The sequence below is a fragment of the Cricetulus griseus genome, chromosome 4 (assembly GCF_003668045.3).
Source record: "Cricetulus griseus strain 17A/GY chromosome 4, alternate assembly CriGri-PICRH-1.0, whole genome shotgun sequence".
NCBI lineage: Eukaryota > Metazoa > Chordata > Mammalia > Rodentia > Cricetidae > Cricetulus > Cricetulus griseus.
This window is the reverse complement of record NC_048597.1, coordinates 134,528,112-134,551,027: the sequence shown is the minus strand read 5'-3', so window position 1 is coordinate 134,551,027 and position 22,916 is coordinate 134,528,112. Positions and strand designations below refer to the sequence as shown.

The 22,916-nt window shown below is 44.4% G+C and overlaps 1 protein-coding gene across 8 annotated transcripts in view; it reads right to left on the bottom strand.

Annotated features, from left to right (window-relative positions):
• Smarca4 (SWI/SNF related, matrix associated, actin dependent regulator of chromatin, subfamily a, member 4) overlaps positions 1-22,916 on the bottom strand; it is a 100,947-nt gene that overhangs the window by 45,466 nt on the left and 32,565 nt on the right. For all 8 annotated transcript variants that reach the window (XM_027411564.2, XM_035443521.1, XM_027411565.2 and 5 more), the window contains 5 exons: positions 18,472-18,602; positions 18,289-18,346; positions 9,731-9,852; positions 6,301-6,451; positions 2,589-2,752 (listed from right to left, as the gene is read on the bottom strand). In XM_027411564.2, coding sequence (XP_027267365.1) covers positions 2,589-2,752; positions 6,301-6,451; positions 9,731-9,852; positions 18,289-18,346; positions 18,472-18,602 — 626 coding nt within the window. The remainder of the gene's footprint in view (positions 1-2,588; positions 2,753-6,300; positions 6,452-9,730; positions 9,853-18,288; positions 18,347-18,471; positions 18,603-22,916) is intronic.

Sequence of the window (22,916 nt, the reverse complement as noted above, 5' to 3'; positions counted from 1 at the left end):
AACAAGATCAACGGGCATTATTAACCCCTGAGTCGTCTCTCTAGCCCCTTCTTTTGTTTTTCTTGACATGGGGTCTCATCCTATATCCCAGACAAGTTTGAAACATCATGCTGCCCAAGATGGCCTCAAGTTTGCAACTATCATCCTGCCTCAGTCTCACGAGTATACAGTATGGTATGTAACACTGGGGCTCCTTAGGGAATGAGTTGAATTGGGGCAGGAAATAAAAAGAGGAACCAGGGGAAATCAGCTAAGACAAAAAGCTTGCTACAAGGATAAGAATGTCAATTAAGAGTGGCCAAATCCTAACAATTGGAAAAACAAGAGAAATGAACCAGTGTTAATGCATGGGTCAAAGCATCAAACAAACACATCCTCATTGATAATAAATGGCAAAAGGGAAGAACTCCAAATGATGCTTGCAACATTCACCTAGAAGACATCTTCATATCCACAGCCCTGAGCACCCAATACAACAAATTAGTAGAGCTGGGTTTGGTGGCACATGCCTTTAATCCCAGCACTAGGGAGGCAACGGCCTGATCTATCTACAGAGTGAGTTCCAGGATAGCCAAGGCTACACAGTGAAACTCTGCCTTGAAGAAACAACAGAGTAGTAGAGAAACTACAAGCACACAGCAATGCTTGAGTGGCATGGTCAGGGTTGCCATGGGCATGATATAGGTAATACAGGAGGGAAAAGGAGGGTACTTCACTTCCACAGTAATGGGTATAGTCTAGCCATTAAAAATCCCAATGTACCTACCAACAGTGAGGACAAAGCAGGAGCCAATGAAATACACATCCACACAGGCCTAGTGCTTACCATTCTGAAAAATCTAGCTCAATAACCAGCACTTCAAACAAACAGTAGTGCAAAGTTGAGGCAGAATCTTTTTTTTTTTTTTTTAAGATTTTATTTATTTATTATGTATACAGTCTGTACAGTCTTCTGCCTGCATGCCAGCAGAGGGCACCAGATCAAGGTGGTTGTGAACTACCATGTGGTTGCTGGGAATTGAACTCAGGACCTTTGGAAGAACAGTCAGTGCTCTTAACCTCTGAGCTATCTCTCCAGCCCCGAGGCAGAATCTTGAGCTCAAGGTTAGCCTGAGAGACACAGTGGGAGTCTGTCTTACAATATGAATGGTAATAAAAATTTATCCAAGTCAGAATAATGGAAATATGGATGAACTATGACTGGCCAGAAGCATGGAGTCCTAATATGCAAGCCTGGACATGATATGAACATAAGAGCATAACTAGAAGTGACTGAGGTTAGAGTGCACTTTGGCACCACGCCAGGACAGCGCTCAACTGTGACTGAACCTTAGGAACAAAGATGTATCAAAAGGAAACTGAGAGGTAAGTGTGAGGCCTCAGTGAGTCTGTGACTTGTCATAGACTGTTGAGATTTCATGTAAGGAATTAAGCAAATGGAAAAAGAGGCCCTAGTGGAGAACTACAATGAGCACCTAAAGAAGGAACCATGAAGGCACATAATCAGGTTTGGAACATTCCTGGAACAATCACCACAGGCAGGACTCGTACAGTGGTAGCTGTGATGTCTGCAGCAGCATAGGAAATGGAGCATCAGCTAGAGCCTGGTGGCTACCACTAGACATTTAACTAACAAACAACAAAGGGAAATTCTCAGCATGACAAGAGAGGTGGCTGGAGGGCCAAGGTTACCATCCCCTGTGCAAGAACACAGTAACATTTCAGGCTTCTGCTGACACATGGAGTGGGTAGAACACAACCCCCAGAGACATCAGACAAACACTCACCAAGGGACAAGCTTCCCGCCCAGGCCTCAAATGTGACAAGTTTGTAAAGAACTAAGATTTCAGACCAGTGGCTCTGGATGGACATATGGTAGTACTGCCTGGGGGGGGGGGGGGCTGCACTCTAGGATGAGGCCCAGTCACACACAGAATCAGACTATCACCCTAGGCCAGGGAAGTGCAACCTAGCCTGGGCCAATGAGAGCTAGCCGAAGAGAGGGCTGAGGCAGATGAACTGTTTTTAAGCCAACAGATTTCCAGATCTGCTGAAACCAAGAAGAGGTGAGTAGAAGACTCTATGGTCTGTGCTGTGTATGCCAAGCTGAGATGTGATACAAGAGGATGCTGGGCCTGACACAGGGCACATGGGTGTATATAAGAGACTACAAAAGCTTTTGCTTAATAGAGCAAAAAGTAACCCTACCATTCTCCCAGGAAGAACAAGGGGCCACTGAAGAAATCTTTAAGAGCTGACCCATGGGATATGGGTGAGTGCCACACACCTGCCCTATCTGCTAGAGGCAGAGAGCAACGGGCTGACGTGTGCCTCCCAAACGGGTATATTACAGTCCTCATACTCAGGAATTCAGATGACAGATGCAGTGTCTCATCCTGTTATGTACCTAAGAGACAACCATGTCAAGACAGACAGAAAGTGGCCACAATGTGAAGACAGGTGGAAGGAGGCCACAGAGAGGCTCCAGACCAACCCTGTGCCACACTCTGGACAATCTACTTCTGCCCTGCAGGAAAAAGAAACCCATACTGCACCCAGGCTGTGAATGGAGTCAGGCTCATACATACGAGAGAGGCACAATGATGAGGAAGGGCCCGTTGATGCGCTTGTGCTCCATGAGGTATGTGATGAGCGCGATGGTTTGGATGGTCTTTCCCAGCCCCATCTCATCAGCCAGGATGCCATTCAGGTTGTTGTTATACAGGGACACCAGCCACTCCAAGCCCTTGATCTGTAAGGGCAGAAATGTGAGGACCACATTCACACAGCAAAAATGCCACCTGCAGCTACCTGCCCTGGACTATCCAATTTTCCTGTTGTGCTCACCCCAGCCACACTTGTAAAAGCACAGGAGACTCTGCTAAAAATGGCTACAACATTTTTTCTGATTCATTTACTTGTCTGTCTGTTGTTCTTTGAGGCAAGGCCTCACTGTGTAAGTCCTGGCTGTCCTGGAACTTGCTTTTGTAGACCAAGCTGGCCGTGAACTCACAGATCCACCTGCCTCTAGCTAAAGAGCAATGCGTAGTGTGTGGCACTACCACTCGGGTATTTACTTTTTAATGAAAGCAGTCTCACAGCATTTACTGACAATAATGCAAGAGCTATCAAAAGAACATGACTAAATGTCTCATGCTGTCCTCCCAGCAGGAAACACCTTTAAACCACTGCTGCCTTCTCCATGTTTCACTCATCCATCACTGGTAGCTAGAACACGCTGTAGCAGAGTTACAGACTCTCTGTCAGCGTGATCCAACTCAGCTGTTTTCTTGCTTTTGTTGCAGACTGAACCTCTCTGTATCATGTACTGTGTGCATCCAAAACACTAGCTCAACCCTCTCTATACAGATCCAATTGCTCATAAAGCATGCCTAAATCCCAGATACCTTTTACAAGTATTTGAAGAAGATGAGGCCGGTAGCTGCACCATTATATTCTGGCCCTGGCCAGGGTATGCCACAGTGGAGGTCAAAAAGACCACATGAATGAGATGTCACTTATTTATTAATAAGTATCTTTTAACTGTCTTAGACTTATTCCATTATTTTATGTGTTTGAGTATTTTGCCTGCATTACGTATGTGTGTCACATGTGTGCCTGTGGAGGACAGAATAGGGTGTTAGATCTCCTGGGATTGGATTTAGAAATCTGAGCCACCATGTGGGTACTGGGACTCAAACCAAGGTCCTCTGCAAGAGCCACAATGCTCTTAACCAACTGAGCCATCTCTCCACATATAAATACTTTGGTGCATAGATTAGGAAAGAAAGAGGAGCTCAGAAGTAAGATGTGCTCAAGTATGGACAAGGGGACCTCAAAGGCTCTCAAGTGTAGGCATGGGTCACCTACAACTTCTGTTTTTAATGTGTGTGATGTACAGGCCACATATACATGTACGTACGTATGTGGAGGCAATGTTCCATGATCACTCCCAACTTCCTCAATATTTACTGAGATGGGATCTCTCACTGAACCCAGAACCCTCTAATTTGGCAAGTGTACCTAGCCAGCTTGCTCTAGAGGACTCCACCTCCTAAGTACTGGGATTACAGGTAGTCACACCACCTGCCTGGCTTTCACATCAGTTCTAGAGATCTGAATTCTGATTCCCATTCTTTTGTTTTACAAGACAGTGTTTCTCTGTGTAGCTCTGGTTGTCCTAGACTAGCTCTGTAGACCAAGCTGGCCTAGAACTCAGAGATATACCTGCCTCTGCAGCCGCGCCCCCCCCCCCCCCCCGCTGAGATTAAAGGCATGTGCTACTACTGCCCGCTCTGATCCTCATTTTAAATCCACTGACTCATCTTCTTAGCCCTCTACCTAAAACCTTCTCAGGTGTGTGGCAGGCTTGGAGTACACTGGACAAAAAGAGCAAGCAGCTAGCCCTCAACAGCCAGCAGCACTGCCTGGACCACACAGGAAAGCCTATCACTCCATGGAATACTTCAATGCCAGAATCATTAAAGATTCAGGGGAATATGAGATGAAAACATCAAATGACCAATGCCTATTTAAACATCATGGTAATAACTAAAAGGATGAAGAGGCAGTCAAGGAATACAGTGCTTGCCTACCTCACACAAGTCCCTGGGTTCCAGCCCCAGCAGCACACACAAAAATTGATTATGTGGATGTATTTCATGTGTGTGCACTTGTGTGTCAGTCAAAGAATAACTTAAGGAATTATGCCTTTCACAGTGTGGGTGTAAGGACTGAACTGAGATCATCAGGCTGCGGTAGGCATCAACACCTACTGAACAATCTTGAAGTCTCCTCCCAAAGGCTTTATTGTATTTTTTTCCTTTTGGGCAGTTTTGTTTGTTTTCTGAGACAAGTTCTGGCTGTCCTGGAACTCCCAATGCAGACCAGTCTGTCCTCAGAACTCATAGAGATCCACCTGCCTTTGCCTCCTGAGTGCTGGGATTAAAGGCATGAAAAACTACTGCTCAGCTGTTTTTGTTTTTTGAGACAGGATGCCACTATATATCTCTGGCTAGAGGAAACTCACCAGGCTAGCCTTAAATTTATAGAGATCTACCTGCCTTAGTCTCTCGGGTGCTGGGATTAAAGGTATGTGCCACCTTAATCAGCTCCAAATATGTGTGTGTTTGCTTTTGGTTTTCTGAGATAGGGTTTCTCTGTGGCTTTGGAGTCTGTCCTGCAACTCTTGTAGACCAGCCTGGTGCCGAACTCACAGAGATCCACTTGCCTCTGCTTCCCAAGTACTAGGGTTAAAGGTGTGTACCACCACTACCCTGGTTCAGACTCCTTTTTGTTTGTTTGTTTGTTTGAGCAGAGGATTTTTCTTTCTTTCTTTTTTTTTTTCCCGAGACAGGGTTTCTCTGTGTAGCTTTGGAGCCTATCCTGGCACTCACTCTGGAGACCAGGCTGGCCTGGAACTCACAGAGATCTGCCTGCCTCTGCCTCCCAAGTGCTGGGATTAAAGGCGTGCGCCACCAACGTCCGGCGATTTTTCTAATGCATGGAAACTTTTTAACTGACTATTAACACAAGAAAAGAAAGTTTGGATATTTATTTTTACATAATAGGTAGGACCTGTATAACCATAATGATTTTAATTACACTGGCCTGTGGAAAGTTCAGTGAATACTGATTTGCCTCTGGAAGCTCCATGGACACAGTCTCAGAGTTCTCCTAGGGAGAGTGGGCAAGAACAGAGGCCATAACCAAACAAAAGCAGGAAGACTTAATCTTTGGATGGAGTGAGTCTCTCTCCCTGTTAGAATCTCAGAAATGAGACTGTACCAGACATGGAAAGGGAATTTCCCAGACAGGCTGGGAACAGTTAAGAGCCACAGTCTTCTCATCCTCATAGAAAACCCTCCCACATGAAGGGCCATTCCTCTGTTCCTAAAAGGAAGTCCTGCTTAGAGGTCAAGGTGACTATGGATCTGAAGCGTGATACAGAGCAGGGCCCATGCTGACACTGAAAGGCTCTCTAAGTCCTTTGTACACACAATGCTCCTCTACCTGGTGTGAGCACCTGGTGGCTTACTGAAGTTTTTATATTTATGTGACCACAGCTGCTGTCTGGGTATAATGTCACACACCTTTCATTAAGCAGAAGCAGAGCTGGCCTCAAACTCTTGAGGCCAGCTTGGTTTACATAGTGAGTTCCAAGCCAGTCTGGGATACACAATGAGACCCTGTCTCAGAGGAAACAAAGCCAGATGGGAAAATTGTGGTTCTTCAGGAAAAGCAAGTGTTGACAAAGTACATCCACCAGCCACCCAGTCTCCCTGCTGCTTGCTGTCTTACCTGGTACTGTTTAAGGACACCGTTGACCATGAGAGCTGACTGCTTGTCTACTCTCTCTGTGACAGCATGGGCCACGGCATAGTAGGACTGCAGACCACGAGCAAGTGCCTGGGACACGCCGTACTCGTCATCCACATCTTGCTTGGCGTTCCTGGAGGGGGCAAAAGCCGTGTGAGGATACAAGCAGCTCCTGTCCATGACAATGTACTGCCACTGGTTTGAACTAGCTGCCCCTGTCTGTGACTTACTGGCTAAACTGAAGGGAACAAAGAGGTGGGAACTACAATACAGCTAGCAATTGATCCTAACCCAAGGACTAGATGATTGCCCCAGAGATAACACAGGTCCCAAGGCCTCTGACACAGGCTGGTGAAGGCCATGCCAACTCACCATGACAGAAGATACTGGTGCTAAGGAACAGTTTGCTCACAGAACCAGCACTTTGTACCTGGGTGCTTTTGAAATCCAATCTGAACTCACTTTGCTGCTGCTGCTGCTGCTGCTAACATTTATCATTATCTTCTTCAGACAGGGTCTCAGTATGTAGCCATGGCTGGCCTTGAATTTTCATTCTCCTGCCTCCCATTTCATGATCTAGTTCAAGAATTTTTTCTTCATTTTACTTTCTGAGCTTTTAAGAAACCATTTACTTGTGTGCATGTAGGGGTGTAGACAAGCCATCACATACATGTGGAAGTCAGAGACAGCTCACTTCTTCTACCATGTGGGCTTTGGGAACCAAATTCAGGCTATCAGGCTTAGTATCAAGTACAGCCAGCCATCTCACTAGCCTTCCACTTTTCTTCTTTTTTAAGACAGGGTCTCACTATGGTAGCCATAGCTGGCCTGAAATGAGCTACACAGATCACATTAGCCTTGGACGTGTTGCAATCCTGCCTCCTGAGTATTGGCATTACAGGCATCTACTTCATTCATGATACCAGGAATCAAACTCAGGTCCTCTGCCAAGAGCAGTATGCCCTTTTAATTGCTGAGCTGTCTCTCCAGGCCCTCTCTTTCTAACAATTATAATTCAATCGTGTATGAGAGGTACATGCATGTGCCACCAAGTATAATATGAATTGTAGGGAATCAAACTCAGGTTGTTAGGATTGGCAGTGCTTTTACAAGAGGAGCCATCTCTATTGCCCCTTATTTAAATTGCATGACATGGTTACACTCACACTCCAAAACATTCAGGAAGTAAAATGATTTCAGGATTGAAAACAACCTGGGATATAGAGTGACATCTCATCTCAAAATAGAAAGAAAAGCAAAGAAAAGAAAGAAGGGGAGAGAGAGAGAGAGACAGAGAGGGGGGTAGAGAGCGAGCACCATGTCCACCCAGAATTTATAAGAAAAAAGTAAGGTATAGTGGCACACACCTTTGATCCTAGCACTGAGGAGGCAGAGGCAGATGGATCTCTGTAAGTTTGATGTCGACATGGTTTACATGGTAAGTTACAGGACTGCCTGAGCTACATAGTGAGATCCTGTCTCCAAATAAAACAAAAACCTTAAAAAATTAAAACTAAAACAAAGCAAAAAAAGCAGTTCATGTTCAAGGCTATCTCTACTACAAAATAATAAAATAATAAAACAATAAAATGAGCTATTAATCCCATTGCTCTCAATGTGGTAAATGTGTACAATTTAACATCCATCCATTCACTGTGCATCTTCACTCTAACCTCTTAGCAAATAGCTACAGCCAGGTATGATGGCACCAGCCTATAACCCTGGCAGAAGAGGAAGGGGCAGGTGGATCTGTATGTTCAAAGCTAACCTGGTCTACATACTGAATTCAAGGCTAACCAGAGTCACACAGTGAAACTGTCACATTAAGCTCTTGTTTTCTTATTTAATGAGTGTTTTGCAACTGTTCTCATGGGTGTACACATTTAAATGTATATGGTCCTGTTTATAAGAAGGACCAAGTCTTCCTACATTACTCTCCACTCAGTGAGGCTGGGTCTCTCACTTTGAATGCAGAGCTCACCAATATGGCTACTCCACCTAGCCAGTGTGCTCTGAAATCCTGGCTTCCATGAAGTGGAATTACAGTAGACCACCATATTCACCCAGCATTTATGAAGGTGCTGGAAATCCACAATCTGGTCCCCATGCTTGCTGTCTGTAGGTCAAACCCTTTCCCTACTAAGTCATTGATGTCCCCAGCCCTTGGAGAGAGGTTCTTCTCATGTATTTCTCCTATAGCGTTTAAAGTAGAGGTTGACTGTTTCTCTTCTTTCAAAATTTCTCTTTTCATTCTTTTTAAAAAAAAGATTTACCTATTTTATGTATATGAGTGCGTGCGTGCGTGCGTACTATGTGTGTGCCGGGTACCCATGGAAGTCAGAGGCTCCCCTGGAGCTGGAGTTACAGATGGCTATAAGTCACCATGTAGGCAGCAAGTGTTCTTAACCTCTTAACCTAGTTCTCTAGGCCCCAAGGTTGAACATTTCTTTTCTGACTGGATTTCTTTGTGTAGCCCAGGCTGTCCCGGATCTTCATATGCAAGACCATGCTGTCCTTGGAGTGCTGGGAATAAAGGTGTCACCACCACCTTGTTGAGCATTTATTGGAAAATTCTTATGTGTTTAAGATTATGGAGTTTTTTAGTTGGTGGAGTATCACTATAAAGCTTAACAATTTCACAGTTTGCAATTAGAAAATAAAACAATATTGTGAAAATAAAGACATTTGGAATTTAGAGCATTTCAGATTTAAGTAACTCGGTCTTTACCTTGTTTCTTTATAATAGTCACCCATCAACTTTTCACCATGGAGACCAAATCAACACATTAATTTTTAACTATGCTTCCAAGAGCAAAATGTAAAAGAGAGAACCTGCATGCCCAGCACCAGAGGTGAGCCTAGAGCAGAGACCAGATCCTGTAGCTGGCACACAGTGCTGTACAAGATGGTAGCAGCTCTCTCCATCTGCAGACACAGGGCCATATCCCAGACAGATGCTTAGTGAGAAGAGGTGCACACCACAATGCCTAGATATATGTATGCAAACAAAACAAAAAGGAAAGAGAATGCAGCTAATCTCTCTGAAAGATGACAAAGGCCTGGACACAGGCTTCTTAGAGGAAATAGCAGGAGGCTACTGGAACAAGACACAGATAAGCAGATCTGTGTTGTCAGTCAACTGTACTTTGAAAGCTTATGATGACCAAGGAATCATTTCCCATAGCAAATCTCTACAGAGACAAATGAAATCTATAGGAACAAATGTGGCCCTACAGTGGCTGCTGACAGGACTGGGGAATGACAGTGAGAGGATGATCAAGTATGAGGCCAGTCTGGGTTATGCAGTAAGATCCTGATACAAAATAAAAACAATGGAGAGGGATAGACTGGGACTCTGCTCTTGTACCACTTTATAGAGAACTGCAGGTGGGAACACATGGGGACTACTTACTCAATAATGTGTCGCGCGTCCACCTCAGAGACATCATCGCTGTCTGGGTCTGGAATCTTCTTCTTCTCCTCCACAGGCAGTGTGGGGGGCTGTGCGGGCTGAGGCTGCTCCTCCTCTTCCTCCTACCAAGAGAGTTGCCATGTCACCTAGCAACCAGACGGGCTCCTAGGGGAAGATGCTCTTATAGCCTCGCTCCCCCACTGCAGTGATGTCTGTGTCTTTCTGCCCTTCCATTTGAGCAGCTGGGTAAGTGACTTGAGTTTTCCTAGCAGGTTGTATGTTCTTTGTAAGAGTATCTTGGGGCATTTCCACACCTGTTGCTCTTCAGAGAAGCCTCCACATCCCTCCTTGAATCATGCCAGACCTTTATTCTCTACCAACTCAAGCCGCTTTCCGGTTTCATAGCTGACCGCACTAAATATACTTAGCTTCACTTCCAGTGTTATGGACAGGCTTTCACTCTTCTGAAGATAACAGGCAGCTTTGCAATACTTGAAGCTGACTCAATGCTACTTCCTTAAAGGGCATCCCTGCATTTACTGAGCAGGTGACCCTGGGTCCCTGCAGATCATGTTCAACAAATATACACGGATGCATTTCCCATTAATAAGCCATTCTTGTTCTCCTACATGAACCATGCTAGTCTACAGCAGATTATTTACCATCACAGAATTACTACAGAGATTTTTAAATGCTGTATGTAACTGCCACATGGCTGTAATACCAGCTACTCTGGAAGCTGAAGAATACAGACTACCTAAGTTTGAGTAATCTGGGCAATGTAGTTGGATCTTGTTTGAAATTAAAATAAACAACCACGGCCATAGCTCAGTGCTAAATTACCTGCCCAGCATGTGGCAAGACTCAAAGCTAATGGGACAAAAATATATGCATTTTTTTTCCAAACTATCTAATCAAACTCTGAAAGTCTTCTCTAAACCATGCAACACAACTCCAGATCAGTGGGGACAAGGAGGTCGCTCACACACCAACAAATGTGGAAAAGCAGCAGCCATCCTGAGTCACAGCATGGCTAGAATGACACAAGGGTGGGACACACAACTAAAGAAGGAGGTCAGGAGAGTCCCTTCCCAGAGACAGGAACTGAACAAATTTGAAATAAATGACTATTCAATCTCCAAGAGTCAGGCAGGGCACAGCACATTCTAAGAAACATTCATCCCAGAAATGCTGCAAACTTCTGGGGAGAGCAGGGCAGAGGGTTACAGCTTATTCATTTGGAGCACTTCAATGTAGCCTACCCACTCCCAATATGAAGTCTGCTGTGCCAGGAAGCCATGAAGGCAGACAAGGCTGACAGGTTCTATAACCAGTCTGGTAGAAATAAAGATACTATTCTATTAAAAAACAAAACAAAAAAGAAACAACCACATACTGTGTCTCTCAATCTATCAGACTACTGAAACCACAGACTGAAAAGAAATGGGAATTTCCTCAGAAATCTCAGTGCTGGGGAAAGGAGACAGCAACCGTCATAGGGGTAACTGGTCTCTCAGAAAGCGATGTCAACCCATTCTAACAAGTTGTTAAACCACCTTATAGGATGAGACTGAGGCTCAAACAATGATGGTTTAGGACCATTCTATGACTGAATGTGCCCAACCTTGATCCTCTATTTAACTCTGGTCTCACTTTGGGACCTTGACCACAGGCTTGAGGGCTTTTACTGGCTCTCTTGTCCCTCTCTTCCCAATGTGGCCACATTGAATAAATCTCTTTCTCCTTTCCACTTTTAATGTGGCTCTTTTAATTGGAGTATTGAGGACAGGTAGCCAGATCTAACTTGGGGCATAGGTACAACCACAAGTTTGAGAACATCTCTACCCATTTGGCAGCAATGGTGGCCTGCCCGCCCATGGCTGCCAAAAGCATTGCAATCTCAGCCAGGATGCTAGTATATGCTACTACCAGCCAAGATATGCATGTGACTGGTGGAGGCCACAGATGCAGAGACCAAAAGGGCATGGGAAGACATGAAAACAGCCCTGATCTGGAATGCACTCCTCTGTGCACACAGCCATGTCAGGGCTCAGTGGTTTGCACACAACTTCAAACAGATTGATTACTACAGGATCTACCACTCAAAAGTGACAGAGAAATAGGGCCTTTACTTGGGGAGACGGGACTTGAATTAGGAAAGTAAAGGGAGCCAAGCCAAAAGTAGCAGCACCCACCATGAAGAAAGCACGAGTTCCTAGAACCAACTCAGGGACGCTATGCCACAGATATCTGCCACTGTGCTGGTTAGCTTTTGTCAACGTGACACCAAATAGAATCACATCTGGGAGAAGGGACTCTCAACTGAGGTGGTATCAGACTGGTGTCTGGCCACATCTGTGGAGTATTTTTCTTTATTATTGATTGATGTGGGAGAGCTGAGGGCTGAGCCACTGCAGGTCATACCGCCGTGAGGACAGGTGGCACGGAGGTAGATAATGGTAGGTAGCTAGGACCACGAGCCTGGAAGCAAGCCAGTAACCAGGGCTCCTCTGTGGTCCTGCTTCAGTCCTCTTGAGCTCCTACCTTGAATTCTCTCAGTGATGGGTTGTGGTCTCCACAACTTGCTCTAGATCATTGTGTTTATTACAGCAACAGAGAAATCAAAGACAGCTACCATGGTCCTGGAAGGGATGGGGATCATAATTCTTCAAGAGAGCTAATTGGGAAACCTCTGGAGTTTGAGGCCAGTCTAAGCTACATAGCCAGTTCCAAGCCAACCAGAGATACACAGTAAAACCCTGTCTCAAAAAATAACTAACTAAATAAGAAAAAAAAAAAAAAAAAAAAAGGCAGTCAGGTGTTCCTGCCTCTATTCACATATTGTGGAACATGTTCCAAGAAAAAGTAACTACAGTATGTGCAAAGCTGTTGGAAGAGTTAGGCTTCTGTTCAATGAACACAGAATCACAAAGGACAACCAAATTATCCATGTCCTATTCTGACAAAACCAAAATAATCCACAGACAAGCTAGAGACACAACAAGAAGGATAAATTTCAAGCCAGTTTGTATGGAAGCCACTAAAAAGCCAAAGACAGATAATCTATTAGGCAAAAGAGAAAAACAGGTGGGTGGTGATGCCTTGTAACTGTTACCAGGCAATAAAAATGAGAATCAAGGCAACAGGTGGCTGAATTCTCATCTGAAACAAGAGGCCAACAAGAAGGCTACAAAAAGGTCTGAGAAGGGGCTAGAGAGATGGCTCAGAGGTTATGAGCACCGACTGCTCTTCCATAGGTCCTGAGTTCAATTCCCAGCAACCACACGGTGGCTCACAACCATCCACTATGAGATCTGGGGCCCTCTTCTGGTGTGCAGATATACATGGAAGCAGAATGTTGTATACATAATGAATAAATAAAATCGTTAAAAAAAAAAAAAGTCTAAGAAGTTAAGAGCATATACTGCTCTTGCAAAAGAACCAAGTTCAGTTCTCAGTGCCCATGTCAGGCAGCTCACAACTGCCAGCAGCTTTAGCTCCAGGGAATGTGTTGTCCTCTTTTGGCACCTGCAGGTACGTGCACGTATGACTGTATATAGAGGTATATGAACATGCACAGAAACAAAAATATAATGAAATAAAAAGCCCAGCCGGGTGGTGGTGGCACACTTGGGAGGCAGAGGCAGGCGAATCTTTGTCTGGCGAGCCTGGTCTACAAGAGCTAGTTCTAGGACAGCCTCCAAAGCCACAGAGAAATCCTGTCTCAAAAAACCAAAAAAGAAGGGCTGGAGAGATGGCTCAGAGGTTAAGAGCACTTTAGAGCTTTTAACCACATTGTGGCTCACAACCATCTGTAGTGAGATCTGGTGCCCTCTTCTGGCTTGCAGGGATACATGCAGACAGAAAACAGTGTACATCACAAATAAATCTTAAAAAACAACAAAAAACAAAAAACAAAAGCTGGGCCTTGGTGGCGCCCGCCTTTAATCCCAGCACCCGGGAGGCAGAGGCAGGTGGATCTCTGTGAGTTCGAGGCCAGCTTGGTCTCCAGAGTGAGTATAGGCTCCAAAGCTACACAGAGAAACCCTGTCTCCAAAAACCAAAACAAACAAAACAAAACAAAAAAAACAAAGGAAGGAAGGAAGGAAGGAAGGAAGGAAGGAAGGAAGGAGCCCAACTAAGAGTAGAATAACATGTTCAAATTGCTGAAAGAGGAGGAAGGGGAGGAGCTGTTAACCAATACCTAAACATTCAACTAAATTGTGCTCTCAAAATACAAAAACATGCCAGAAAAAGACTGAATAGCATCTGTTGCTGGCAGACAAGCCTTATTAAAATTTTCTAAGAGAGTTGGGGTGTAGTTCAGCATTAGAGCACTTGCCTGTATGTATAAGGTCTGGGGCCTAACCCAGCAGAGCTGCAAAAAGAACCAAATGACCACTAACACAAAATTTCAAGACACGAAACCGAAAGGACGTGCTAATAGATAATGTAAATGCATGGAGAGAAACAGTACCTGAAAGGACAACAGAAGGCTCGAAGGTTAAGTGCACCTACTGCACACTCAAGTCCAAGGAATCTGATACCCTCTTCTGGCCTCTACATGCACACACACACAGACACACAGATAAAATAAATCCTTGAAGAACAACCCAGAAATAGCATCAGAAATGGTAAGTATACAAATTAATGTAAAAGACTACAAATATACTTTCACCTATTTTTGTTTTTAAAAAAATATTTTATTTCTTTATTATGTATACAACATTCTGCTTCCATGTATATCTGCACACCAGAAGAGGACACCAGATCTCATAACAGATGGTTGTGAGGGACCATGTGGTTGCTGGGAATTGAACTCAGGTCCTCTGGAAGAGCAGCTGGTGCTCATAATCTCTGAGCCATCTCTCCAGCCCTCACCTATTTCTTCTATACTAACATCTTTCAAAGGATTTAGAGTGCATGAAGCATTAATTTCAAGAATATCAGGCTAAATCTCAGCACTCAGGAAGTGAGACAGGAGAATCACAGAGTCAGTGAGTATCACATATCGGGCAGCTGGATCTTCAGAACCCTATCTCAAAAATCCAACTTAAAAAATAGTGCAATGAAGTAAGATGTCTACTGTAATTGGGTTATCACAAAGGAATTACTAAATATATGCATAGGTCAAATGAAAATTTAAAGAAAAGATAAGTCAGCCAACTGAAAAAACATTTTAACAGAAAAAAGGAAGACTACAAAAAGATTGGAAGGAAGGAAGGACACCTGAAGCCCAGCACTAGCACTCCAGAGGGTGAAGTCAAGGCAGCTTGGAATATGAGCAAAACTGCCTCAAATGCTCACCTGCACATACATTCATGAACACAGAAAAGAAAATTAGAAAGAAATCAAATTAATAGCCAATAATACAATGGTTTTGTAAATGTTACACTACCTACAACTGAAGTTTTATGCCGAGATCACTGTATGAGAGATCTAACTCCTACAAGCTGTCCTCTGATCTCTGCAAGCATACAGCATACATGACTACCCTTACCCACACACTTAAGATACACACTCGATCATCATTTTTAAAAGAAGTTCAGATTGGATGGCAACAAAAAGAAAATACTGGGATTCTTAGTCTGAAAACTATGTATGTTCCTTTGTGTACTGTGTGTATATTGTACACACTTTTGCTTTGAATTAAATATAAAATATTACCTGGAGCTAGGGCTCAGTGGTATAGAGTACTTCCCTAGAATTATATGGGGCCTTTTTCAACCCCAGTATCAAAAACAAAAACACACTGGAGGAGGCAGAGGCAGGTGGATCTCTGAGTTCAAGACCAGCCTGGTGTATATAACAAGTTCCAGAAATAGCCAGAGCTAAATAATACAGAGACCTTGTTTCAAACAAGCAAAGAAACAAAAAAGAAAAACAAACTCATTAAAATTTATGAGATGTACAACAATGTTTACCTAGCATATACAAGGCCCTGGGTTTTTAGAGTGGGGGGGGAGCTGAAAAGCAACATTCATGAAACCAAGAGTGATGGCATGCAACTATAATTATGAATCCTGTTTGAAGCCATCCTGGCCAAAACAGTTCAAGGCTAACCTGAGTTATATATACACAGTGATAGCCAAACTCAAAACCAAACTTAAGATGTGTAGCCCCCCAAAAAAAATTAAAAAAAAAAAAAGCGTGGCCCAAGGATGCATAGTGTTAAATATATAGGCTTAAATACTTTTTATATACCCAAACAGTATCACATCAATAATTTTTTTTTTTTTTTTTTTTTTTTTTTTTTTTTTTTGAGACAGGGTTTCTCTGTGGCTTTGGATCCTGTCCTGGAACTAACTCTTGTAGACTAGACTGGCCTCGAACTCAAAGAGATCTTCCTGCCTCTGCCTCCTGAGTCGTGGGATTAAAGGCGTGCACCTGACTAACACATCAATAGTTTAAGACTGGGTCAATCAAAAAGTGAAACAAATCACTAAAGTACCAAAACCAGGAATGCAGGAACCATCACCTCTGACCCTATAGATGATAAAGGCAGTTAACCATTAAACACAATGTTGGGGGCTGGGGAGACAGTTGGGTGGGTAAACCATTTGCACACAAAGTGTGAGGACCTGAGTTCAATCCCCAGAACCCAAATGAAGCTAGGTACAATAGTGCAAGTCTATAATCCCAGTGCTCCTAAGACAAGTTGGGAGGCAGAGACAAGAGAATCCCTGGAAGCTTGTGGGCCAGCTTGCTGGGAGTACACAGCAATCAACAAGAGCCCCAGTCTCAGGACAGAGGTAAATATGACATCTCAGGTTGTTCCCTGACTTCTACACTTGCACTGTTGCATGTGTGTGCCAACACTCACGGACACACAAAACTCTCTCTCTCTCTCTCTCTCTCTCTCTCTCTCTCTCTCTCTCTCTCTCTCTCTCACACACACACACACACACACACACACACACTCACTCACTCTACATTCATATTCACATACACAGAAAAGATTGAGAATCCAAGCATATTGAAATATTTTCGAGAAGTATACACCGGGTCAAAACTGTGTGTGTAGAATAAATAAGGACTGAGAGCACATATGGATAGCAGCCCAATTAAAACCAGGTAAGACTTGAACTTCCCTTGAGGAAGATGGATGGACGGAGCACATGTGCATATGAAGATGCTTAACATCACTACTTACTATGGTAACGCAAATCAAAACCAAATGAGATGCCACCACACACCCACTACAATGGCCATAAGCAAAAGAACAGACAATACCAAATGTTGGTGAGGACATGAAGAAACCGGAACCCGTGAAATGGTACAGCCACTTTGGAGAACAGTTGGCAGTCTCTTAGAAAGTAAACATAAACTTACCACGTGACCCAGCAATTCCACGCCTAGGAATCTACCCAAGAAAAATGAAAACATATGTCCACACAAAACATGTTTGCAAATGTTCACAACATTATTCATCATAGCAAAAAATGGAAACATGGGTGTCAACCAATTGGTGGATGGGTAAACAAAATGTGGTATATCCATACAATGGAACAAATGCAGCACTAAAAAGAACACGCTCTTGGTATACACCACACATGGGTGAACCTCAATAACATGCTACACAATGGTGCTCCACCTCCATTTGTAGTGTGTCCCCAAAGCAGATTGGTGAGCTGGGTGTAGGGGTGCACTGCTGTAATCCCAGCAGTTAGAGGATAGTGAGTTTGTAGCCTGGATTATCCAGGGAGACTCAGACAATAAGAAATCAAAAAACAGTTTTATAGCTTCCTAAGGCAAGAGGGGAGGGAGAGCAGACAGCCTAAGGGTTGCTTTCTGGTTGACCAAGACATTCCAACACTGGTATGAGGTGCTGATCTGCCACTGTCCCGTATGTTCACTAAGAAACTAGACTTCAATTAAGCTGTTAGGGTAGAGCAGTGTTCTCTGCTGAGCATGGTAGTGCACACCTATAATTCTAGCACTCAGAAAGTCAGGAAGAATGTTATGTTTGAGCTTCAAACCAGAATGTTCAAAATAGCAAAACCCTATCTCAAATAAACAAATAAACAGGTTATGTACATATGCACCTGAGACTGGGGAGACTCGTAAGAAGACAGGTGGCCCTCAAGACTCCAGTGGACACAGAAACCACAACTCAACAGGGAAGAGCTGGAATAGATGGCATACCATCCACCTAATGCTGTGGGGAGAGGGAAGGGAGCACAAAGCCCAGGGAGCAAGGGCAGGAGCCATCAAGAGGCATGAGCAGGAGAATACCAGATTGCTACTGCATATACAGGGCAAGCAAGTCCCAGCACTGATAAAGAATCAACAAAAGCAGTAGAGCGTTCAGGAGTGATGCTGAGTGCTTGAAATGAGGCCGGTGCAACTGGGGAAATGACTGAAACTGGATCGGCCCTAAATGGGGACATATGTCAGCAAAGCTCTGACACGCCACTTCCAGCTGAGCCCAGGGTCTCAGCTGCCCCTGCCACACCATGCCCAGCCAGCACATAGGGCACAAAGGGAACAGCCCACAGGGGGATGGGCACAAACAAGGTGGGAGGACCAACAACAGGAAAGATAAAGTGACTTCTTACCTCCTCCTCCTCTTCAGAGCCACTTTCTTCACTATCTGACCTGGGAGCTACTTCATACCTAAGAAGAAGAGCAATGTTTAGATGCAGCCCTGCCTGCAAGGGCAGCTTTACTTTCCCTAGGTTGTGGCCTGCAAGCACTATTGACCCAGCTGCCAAGTCCCATGAAGGAGGCATCCAACTCACCCTGGGTTCATCTCAAGCCAGGCTTCCAGCTGCCCAGCTTTTGGGGCATCTGTGCCGGTGAGGATCTTGCCGCTCTCTACATGGATCACCTTCACAGGGAGGTCGCTCATCTGGCTGGTCTCATCCAGAGGCTGAAAGAGAGTGATTTGTCATGACCCAAGGCTCTCCAACTCCCACTCTGGGATCTAAAAGAGACCACTGGAGACTGACACAGAGATTGTAACAGAGGCCAGTATGAACTACATACATAGTATCAGAAAACAAGGGAAGAAGAGGAGATACAGCAGATCACTTTACAAAGGTTAAAAGCAAGGCTAGCCGTTGGTGGTGCACACCTTTGATCCCAGCACAGGGGAGGCAGAGGCAGGTGTATCTCGGTGAGTTTGAGGTGAGCCTGGTCTACAGAGCAAGTCCCAGACCAGGCTCCAAAGCAATACAGAGAAACCCTGTCTTGAAAAACAAAAACAAAAAACAAAAAAACAAAAAAAAAGAAAGAAAGAAAGAAAAAAGAAAAAAAAAGAAAGGTTAAAAGCAGCTGGGCACATGCCCTTAATCCCAGCACTCAGGAGGCAAAGGCAGGCAGCTCTCTGACTTCAAGGCCAGCCTGGACTACAGAGTGAATTCTAGGACAGCCAGGACTAAACAGAGAAACCCTGTCTCAAAAACTAAAAACAACAACAAAAGGTTAAAATCACTGAGGCCTGGCCAGGCGTTGGCACATGCCTTTAATCCCAGCACTTGGGAGGCAGAGGCAGGCGGATCGCTGTGAATTTAAGGTCAGCCTGGTCTCCAGAGCGAGTGCCATGATAAGCTCCAAAGCTACACAGAGAAACCCTGTCTTGAAAAACAAAACAAAACAAACAAACAGAAAAACAAAAACAAACAAAAAAAAAATCACCGAGGCCTGATACTTTCTCTACTCTAAAATTGAATCAAAGAACCCTGGAGTGAGACAGCCTCAGTTATCTCAATTGTTTTTAAAATCTATTGATATATAAATGTATTTTGCTTGCATGTATGTCTGTTTACTACGTACATGCCTGGTGCTCCTGGAAGTACCATAGGAGAGGGCATCACCCTGGAACTTGAGTCACAGCAGCCATGTTGGTGCTGGGAATCAAACCCAGGTCCTCTGCAAGACCAAGCAATGCTCTCAACCGCTGAGCCATATTTCAAATTTTTCACACCCATACAACTGACTAAAAAGCATAAGTGAGGCTGGGAACAAGTACCAAGTGACACTGGCACCATGAACTCAGATGAGGAAGCACTACAGTGTTGACTTAGTATCATTCCCAGAAGGTCAGTTTTGCAAAGCAAGATTGCTTGCTGCAACAGGGCAGTGATGGCACACACCTTTAATCCCAGCACTTGGGAAGCAGAGTCAGGTGGATCTCTGTGAGTTTGAGGCCAGGACAGCCAGACCTGTTACACAAAGAATGCTTGCTGCCTTGAGTACCCCACAGGGCCTAAACTAAGTGGCTCTGTGCTTCAGGCACAGTGGCTCACATCTGTAATCTCTGTGGTCTGGAGGCTCAAGCAAGAAGCTAAAGAGGCATTGTTGCCAGTCTAAGATAGACACTAAGACCCTGTCTCAAACAAGAAAAATAAAACACTACAAACCCCCATGAAATGGCTTTGTGCTATAATATGCCAACCCATATTCTTTTACAGTAATTTAAGAGAACATCTGTGCTGGCTAATGTTTTGTCAGTACGACAGAAAGTCATATGAGAGAACAGAACTCAATGAGAAAATTCTTTCCTAAGATTGTCCTATGGGCAGGCCTGTGAACCATTATCATCACTGATGAGTGATGTAGGAGTGCCAGCCCACAGTGGGTAGTGCCACCCCTGGACAGGTGGCCCTGGGTTCTATAAGAAAGCAAGCTGAACAAACCATGGAGAACAAGTCAGTGAGTAGCTCTCCTCCACAGTCTTTGCATCACTTGCTCCACCCAAGTTCCTACTTTAGAGTTCCTATCCTGACTTCCCTCCATGATGTGCAACCGCAGACAAAACCTTTTTCCTCTCCAAGTTTCTTTGGGCTGTGGTGTTTTCTCACAGCAACAGAAACCCTAAGACAACATCCCAAATAAAATCCCCTGGAATGACCATCTCTAGGAGAAAAAGCCACAGCAGTGTGCTTCTTTGAGGTCAGCCTGAAGAAAAAAGTATGTACTGTTCTGGCCTTCCTCAAATGCTTGGAGAAAGCCCTTGCCTCAGAAAATAGGACTAAGGAAGGTGGCCTGGGGACACAAGCAAGACTGATGACTATGGGTTAGTTTAGCTCAGCTGTACAGACAGGCTTCAGAGTGTGCAAAGCTACAGCTTCCATTCCTGGCAAAAAATGAAAGTCAGGGAAGAGACAGCTGATTTTTCATGCTTTTTCCCTTTCCCAGCCATGAGAATATAGATAGCAGGTGGGATGACTCCAAAACTCAGGAAGAGAATCCTCTTTCAGGAACCCATCATGCTGGTACCCCAGTAACTGTACAGAATGCTGTTCAAGTCCCCAGTCAGTGCTATTCAGCTACTGCAGCCTGAGCTAATAAGCAAGACCATCAAATGTAAAGGGCATAACATACTCCTAATAAAGGACATGGCAAAAGACACTAAAAGAACATGCATATAAAGAGTTAAACACAAGCCAGGCAGCAGTGGCACATGCATGCACGCCTTTAATCCCAACACTCAGGAGGCATAGGCAGGTGGATCTCTGAGTCTGAGGAGAGCCGGGTCCACAGAATTCAGGAACATAGACCCTATCTTAAATAAGGGGGAGGGGGACGCACACAAACAAACCAGGGGCCAGAGAGATGGTTCAGCATTTAAGAGTATTTGTCGCTCTTGTTGAGGACCTGGATTCAGTTGCCTGCACCCACATGGCAGTTCACAACTGTTTGTAACTCCAGTTCCCAGGGTTATTACATCATTTTTGATCTCTGGGGAACCAGACATGCATACATAGTAAGCACACACAGCAGAAAGCAGTCAAAGTGGCACACTTATAATGCCAACACTGGGAAGCAGACACAGGAGGATCCCAGTGGCTTGCTGGCCAGCAAGTTCATCCTAATTGCTGAGTTCTAGGTCAATAAGATACCCTGTCTCAAAGGAAATGGGTAGGGCTTCTTTCAATGACACTCAAAGCTGCCTTTTGGCCTACATATGTATACATGCCTACAAATACACAGGTAGGCATACATGCCTAAAGCAGAAAAATGAGAAGAATCCAAAAATGAACATGATGCAAAAGTGCTCAGTGAGATGTATTTCTAACAGCTTCAAGAGATAAGTGACCACCCAGTGCACACCTTTAATCCCAGCACTCAGGAGACAGATGCAGATAGATCTGTGAGTTCAAAGCCAGCCTTGTCTACAGAGAGGGTTCTAGGACAGCCTGGGCTGTTACACAGAGAAACCCTGTCGTGAAAAACAAAAACAAGCCGGGCGTTGGTGGCTCACACCTTTAATCCCAGCACTCAGAAGGCAGAGGCAGGCGGATCTCTGTGAGTTCGAGGCCATCCTGGTCTCCAGAGCGAGCACCAGGATAGGCTCCAAAGCTACACAGAGAAACCCTGTCTCGAAAAACCAAAAAAAAAAAGAAAAAAAGAGAGAGAGAGAGAGAGAGAAATAAACAAAGAAACAAAAAGAGAGAGATAAATGACCTGAAATTAGCCCAACATCACTAGTCCAAACATGCAAACACAGTAAAAGGTTCTCGTTTGTTTGTTTTTTTGGGACAGGGATTCTCTGTGTAGCCTGGGCTTCTCTGGAACTAGCTCTGTAGACCTGTTGAACCAGCCAATTTACAGAACGTATCTTTATGGACTTTACAAAGTCATACCTAATCTATATTTAGTTTACTTTGTTCCTCAAAGAGATTTATACATGATTTATGCAGGATTGAGTAATCATCACCAGCCTAAGTTTTCACCAAATTGCACTATGCTTAAATAGGCCTAAAAAATAACCCGCTCAGGGTCAGATTCATGAAGTTTGAACCAATACTGGCTACTGAGTCACACTGAGCAGAATAGTCTTCTTGCCTCCCATGTTACTCTGCTGGCTATGAAGGTTGCAGAGACCCGCATGTTCACATGTATCATCAGTGTGCTTACCTGGAGAGCATGTTTAGATTTTCCACCAAACACATGCCTTTTAAATAAGGAGGATTAGCAACTTCTCAGGGGGGGTTAGACAGAACAAGGGGCATGTATGTGGCCTGACTTGAAAGATGTCAGGCCAGGCAGCAACTAGCAGAGAGCCTGGAGCCTGCATAGAAAACACCCAGAAGCAGCAAACAGCCTAGCTGGGACAGTGTTTCTATCTGGGACGGGCTGAGAGGTTGCTGTGTCATACAATGACACTTTTGTAATTGCTTTTTGTAAAACAGGATACTATAGCTCAAGGCCTTGACCTTATGGTGATCTTTCACTTTTG